At 48.9% G+C, this 5,678-nt stretch overlaps 1 protein-coding gene across 2 annotated transcripts in view; it reads left to right on the top strand.

Annotated features, from left to right (window-relative positions):
• The first annotated feature begins 567 nt into the window (after positions 1–567).
• Positions 568–5,678, top strand: part of Creb3l4 (cAMP responsive element binding protein 3 like 4) — a 5,762-nt gene continuing 651 nt past the window's right edge. Inside the window, exons 1-9 of one of the 2 annotated variants that reach the window (XM_032897876.1) lie at positions 568–635; positions 739–844; positions 1,129–1,363; positions 1,522–1,643; positions 4,822–4,914; positions 5,046–5,152; positions 5,245–5,313; positions 5,397–5,481; positions 5,661–5,678. The exon at positions 5,661–5,678 is cut by the window's right edge and continues 79 nt beyond it. In XM_032897876.1, coding sequence (XP_032753767.1) covers positions 743–844; positions 1,129–1,363; positions 1,522–1,643; positions 4,822–4,914; positions 5,046–5,152; positions 5,245–5,313; positions 5,397–5,481; positions 5,661–5,678 — 831 coding nt within the window. In that variant the 5' untranslated portion in view covers positions 568–635; positions 739–742. The remainder of the gene's footprint in view (positions 636–738; positions 845–1,128; positions 1,364–1,521; positions 1,644–4,821; positions 4,915–5,045; positions 5,153–5,244; positions 5,314–5,396; positions 5,482–5,660) is intronic. The other variant, XM_032897877.1, reaches the window with a different exon arrangement.

Consider the following 5,678-nt stretch of genomic DNA (forward strand, 5'->3'; position numbering starts at 1 on the left):
TAAGTCTTCAATCTCCAATTAGGATTCAGGGGTGGAAGAATGCCTTGTGGAGATGGGGACCGGAGCGGAGCCCGCGTTGAGTGTGTGTGGTGGGGGTGTGTGTGCTTCAAATCTTGGCTTCGTTCTCCACCCTGATATGGGTCTCCCTCTTGTAAAGATTGCAGCTTTGAAACAAGACACTCAGGAATCCCGTGTACCAGTCACTACAATCTCAGCTCTTTGCTGACTAGACATCAAGCCCTCAGCTAGCACTGGGGAAACTGACGGACAGGGTGTGGGTTTCTATAGTTTTATTTCCCTTTGCAAATGGACAGCGTCTTAATTTTACTCCCAGATGCAGGCCCGGACAGTGGTTCCTGGCCAGGTGCAACCCAAGCCTCTCCCTTCCCCCACCCCTCCTACCCTAAACTCCATGAACAGCATAGGCAGGCGGGGCTTGACTGGGCAGGACCAGGATACAAGATCCTGGTGGAAAGAAAAGGTGTAGTGTTTGGGGCTTCAGCGGGCTAGGCTGGTTTGGCAGGACAAAGCTCTCTCAACAACAATTAAAAAAAAAGGTAATACCCAATGGGACTATTTTTCTGAACCCAAAAGATAAGACCTGAAGTGTGTTCTCCTGCAAGGGGCTGCCTCGTGTAAGCAGAGGAAAGGAGTAACGGAGAGAATGCAGAGGAACCAGTAGCTTCAGAGGGCAGCCACCACCTTCCTTCTATAACTTTCCTTCTCATCTTCCGGCAGAAGCATGGAGCTTGGGTGCCCTGAGTTGCTGGAACCCCCAGAAGATATCTTCTCGACAGGATCTTTCCTGGAGCTGGGATTTAATGGTCCCCCGTCAAAGGTGCCGGTAACCACGCTGCAAGAACAGGGGCTGCAAAGCTGGGAGATGAGGAGAGGCTGTAGCCGAGGTTGTTCAGTGGAAGTGGGAGTTAGGTTGAAAACTAACCAGAATCCTTAAGTCGCCACAAGGAAAGAGTTCTGATAATAGAACCCACAAAATAGACGTGTGTTGTAACTCTTTCTATGTCCAAGAAGGAAAAGCACCAAAATGGAAGCGTTAAGGATCTAAGACTACTGTCAGGTAAGACTTTCAGAGTTCTTTGCAGACATGTGAACCCTCTCCTTCTATAGGGCCTTCAGAAGAGTGAATCTGATGATTTCCTGAACCTCTTTATCGATCCCAATATGATATACTGCTCAGAAACATCTCCTGGTAGTGACAGTGGGGTCTCTAAAGATCCTGGCTCCCCTGCTCCACAGGCACCCAGTTCCCCAGCCCTCTATGAAGTTGTCTATGAGGCAGGAGCCCCACAGGGAACCCAGCGGGAAGCTGGGCCAACCTTCGGACTCATCTCCATCCAGATAGGTCAGTGTACTTTTTAAATAGGGCAATGGCACTTTCAGGCCCAACCCTAGCCATGAAGTTAAGGGAGAAGGTTCCCAATTGTGCCACTGCCCAGCCCAGTCCCTGCCGTTACCACAGCCTTCTGATTCCTTTGTCCCAGTCTCTGGATCTTTCTTCAGATCAGTGGAGCCCTGCATTTATGGTACCTGGTGCCTGCACAGTCAGTGATCTGCCCTCTGATGCTCATAGACATATCCTGCCTAGAGTCAGCACCATAGCCCCAACACCTCCTGCAGCCCTGGTAAGTCTTGACGCCAGCCAGAACTGGGGTTCCCCCAGTACACATGCCCTCGTATGAATGGGGGTATACGTGAAAAGGAAGGTGAAACTAATGAGGAACTGGTTTGTCCTACTTTTGGTGGCAGTGGGTTTGAAGGCCAAGGAGAAACAAACAATTCTAAGAGCAGGAAAGTATTGGGGCTGGAGAACTCCTGGGGATCAGGGTGGTAAGGAACCGTTTAAGTCTTAGCAGGTGAGATGAGGGAACCTGCTGTCAGTGCTCTAGACCTAGTGTGCACTTACATTCAGTCAGAGCTACTCTCTCAGCCTTGGGTCAGGAAAGGGAACTGGGACAGGACACCTGGGAATCCACCTGGCTAATGAGGACAGGGTGAGAGCGAAGCAGCAGCAGGTGCTTGCATTAGAACAACTGTCCTGTGGCCAGTGCTGCAGTGATGTGTGGAGTACCCTATCATGAACCTTTCCTAGGTAGGCTAAGACACTCCTGCTGTGCAGATCAAGCTTAGGCCTTAGTCCTCTCTGTGCACCTTATGTCCAAAGGCAGGGAACCGAGTCCTAGTCAACTGCTAAAACCATGCTTAAAGCTGGGACCAGGAGCTACACTAGGGGTTTTGTTTATCAACACGGGGTTGTGCTTGTTTTATTTCTAGATGAAGCCCTCTGTGCTTCATTCTCAAAAGATTTGGTTAGAGAGATTGGAAGAAACACACTATAAAAATACTTGGAGGGGGGTTGGGGATTTAGCTCAGTGGTAGAGTGCTTGCCTAGCAAGCGCAAGGCCCTGGGTTCGATCCCCAGCTCCAAAAAAAAAACAAAAAAAACCAACAACAACAACAAAAACACTTGGAGGAAAAAGGAGCTATCAGGAAAGGAAATGATTTAGCCAAGAGCCAAAGGCCATCAGAAAGCAAAAGCCAGAGGCAGAGAGCTGGGTCATAAGCACACGTGAATGTAAGCACAAGGACCTGAGCTGGGAGATCAGATCCCCAGCACCCACATAAACGGTTACACAGTCTCTTAACCCCCAGGCTTTGAGGTCGAAACAGGAGGACCACTTGGACTTGGTCCTCTCCGTCTATCTTTAAATGGATTCCAGAGATAAAACTCAGACTGTAAGTCTTGTGTGTCCAGTGCTCTATCTGCTGAGCCATCTTGCCAGCCCCAAACTAAGTTATTCTTAAATTACAAAGGGAGGCAGAAGCTGAGTGTGGCACTCACTAGAAACCTCTGCACCTGAGAGGTAGAGGTAGGGCGAGCACCACAAAGTCAGGGCCAGCCTACTCTACACAGTGACAGCCTATCTCAAAACGACCAGTCCAGAGGCTGGAGAGATGGCTCAGTGCTTAAGAGCAATAGCTGTCTTGCCAGGAGACCCAGGTTCAAGTCTAGTTCAACCATTTGTAACTCCAGTTCCAAGGGATCCAACATCCTCTTCTGGTCTCCGTGGGTGTCAGGCATACAAGTAAACATGCATACACATAAAATAAAAATAAAAAAAGCTGGGCATGGCAGTACACTCCTTTAATCCCAGCACTCTGGAGGCAGAGATAGGCAGATCTCTGAGTTTGAGGTCAGCCTGGTCTACAGAGTTAGTTCTAGGACGTCTGGGACCACACAGAGAAACCCTGTCTTGAGCAGCCATACCAAACAACAACAAAAAGTTACAAGCACTGTGAATCTTTCAAAGAGGAATATCAGGACCGGCAAGATGGCTTAGTGGACAAAGGCACTAGCTGTCAAGACTTACAATTTCATTTTGGGGCTGGAGAGATGACTCAGCGGTTAAGAGCACTGACTGCTCTTCCAGAGGTCCTGAGTTCAAATCCCAGCAACCACATGGTGGCTCACAACCATCTGTCATGGGATCCGATGCCCTTTTCTGGTGTGTCTAAAGATAATAGTAAGTGATAATAAATAAAATTAAATAAATAAATCTTTTTTTTTTTTTTTTTTTTTTTTTTTTTTTTTTTTTTATTCATTTATTATATGTAAGTACACTGTAGCTGTCTTCAGATACACCAGAAGAGGGCATCAGATCTCTTTACAGATGGTTGTGAGCCACCATGTGGTTGCTGGGAATTGAACTCATGACCTTTGAAAGAGCAGTCGGGTGCTCTTAACCTCTGAGCCATCTCTCCAGCCCTAAATAAATAAATCTTAAACAACAAAATAAATTTTTAAATTTTGATCCCTAGACCCCACGTGGTAGGAGAAAACTCATTTCTTTTTTTTTTTTTTTTTTTTTGGTTTTTTTTTTCGGTGCTGGGGACCGAACCCAGGGCCTTTCGCTTCCTAGGCAAGCGCTTTACCACTGAGCTAAATCCCCAACCCCAGAAAACTCATTTCTGAACGTTATCCTTGACTCTCCACACATGCCCACACAGATAAAAAGACACACACATGAAATACATAACTGGATGGTCAGTGAGAAGGCGCGATCTTCATCTGAGGCTCAGCCAACCACTGCCATCTACCCACTTACACACTCGCTTGAGAAGTCAGCCTGGCCATCCTTAGAGACTCCTCTAGGGGCCGGAGAGATGGCTCAGTGGTTGGGAGCATGAGGATCCAGGTTCCATTTCCAGCCCCCACATGGCAGGCCACACGTGACTCCAGTTCCAGGAGATCTGACACCCATCACACAGACATACATGCAGGCAAGACACCAGAGCACGTAAAATAGAAATAAATAGAAGGAAGGAAAGTCCTCGTCTGAGGGTGGACAGCTTGACCTAAGGGGTGGAGCTTAGAGCCTGGGGATGACAAGTCACTTGTTCCTGTGGTTGACAGGCTACCAAATATTTTACTAAATGGAACTTAATGGCTAAATTGTTTCCCTGACATAAGGAAATTCAACAAAGCTCATCATAGTGAATTCATACAAGTTTTCTTTTTCTGATTGTCCCAAGATTCCAGAACAGGCCCTCTAGCTTGGTTGTAGGGCAATGTCGAGGTTCTGTGTGGACAAACACTTTACTCTCCCTCCTCAGCTTCACCCTCCTCAGCTTCAGGAAGGCCCTTCGGTTTGCCATGGAACCTGCCTGAATGACCTTTCTGCCCTGACCTCACCATATCATTCAGATGACAGAAAGCCCTCTGAAAGCAGGCTTGGGGTAGAGGGACAGTTTGGGCTTTGGAAGCAGGTGACCCTGACCCCACTCATCTGCCCCTCCTCCCAGCTGTCCTGCCAACGTCTGTTCCTGACAGATGAAGAAAAGCATCTGCTGGGACAAGAAGGGGTTACTCTGCCCTCTCACCTGCCCCTCACCAAGGTAACAATGGTACCCCAAAGGGTGTCCCCATCACAGAAGCTCCACTCAACCTCTAAAGAGCCTGGATCCCAGGGAACAGTTGGGGAGTTTGGGAGGTTAAGGGCCCAACACTCAACACCTTGAGCCCCCAGGCAGAGGAGAGAATACTCAAGAAGATCAGGAGGAAAATCCGCAACAAGCAGTCAGCTCAGGACAGCCGGCGGAGGAAGAAAGAATACATAGATGGGCTGGAGAGCAGGTATGGTTAGGTGGTGTCCGGGCCCCCCTTCCTCACCAAAGCATGTTAAGGGGCCATCTGCCAAGCCTGCTCTACTTCTCCACACTCCCCAGAGTGGCAGCCTGTTCTGAGCAGAATCAGAAACTACAGAGAAAGGTCCAGGAGCTGGAGAGGCAGAACATGTGAGTGGTAGTGTCTGGATGGAGAGGGCAGGAGGCAGCCATAGGCAAGCCATTCTCCAGCTGACTCTGCCTTCTTCTCCTAGCTCGTTGGTGGCGCAGGTCCATCAGTTACAGAAGCTCACTGCTCAGACCTCCAGCAGAGCTGCCCAGACCAGCACCTGCGTTCTGGTACCATCGGGAGTTTCCTTACTTCCCCCTCTCCCACCTCTGCCACCCTCCACACTTCCACCTAATTCCTGCCCTGCCCAGCCCTGTTCTCCAAACCGTGATAACCTATGACCCTCTATTCTCCATGCCTTCTTCCTCTTTTGTCCCCAAAGCCCAAAAGTCCTCTTGCTCCTTTGCAGATTCTTCTTTTTTCGTTG

The sequence above is a fragment of the Rattus rattus genome, chromosome 3, assembly GCF_011064425.1.
Source record: "Rattus rattus isolate New Zealand chromosome 3, Rrattus_CSIRO_v1, whole genome shotgun sequence".
Classification (NCBI taxonomy): Eukaryota; Metazoa; Chordata; class Mammalia; order Rodentia; family Muridae; genus Rattus; species Rattus rattus.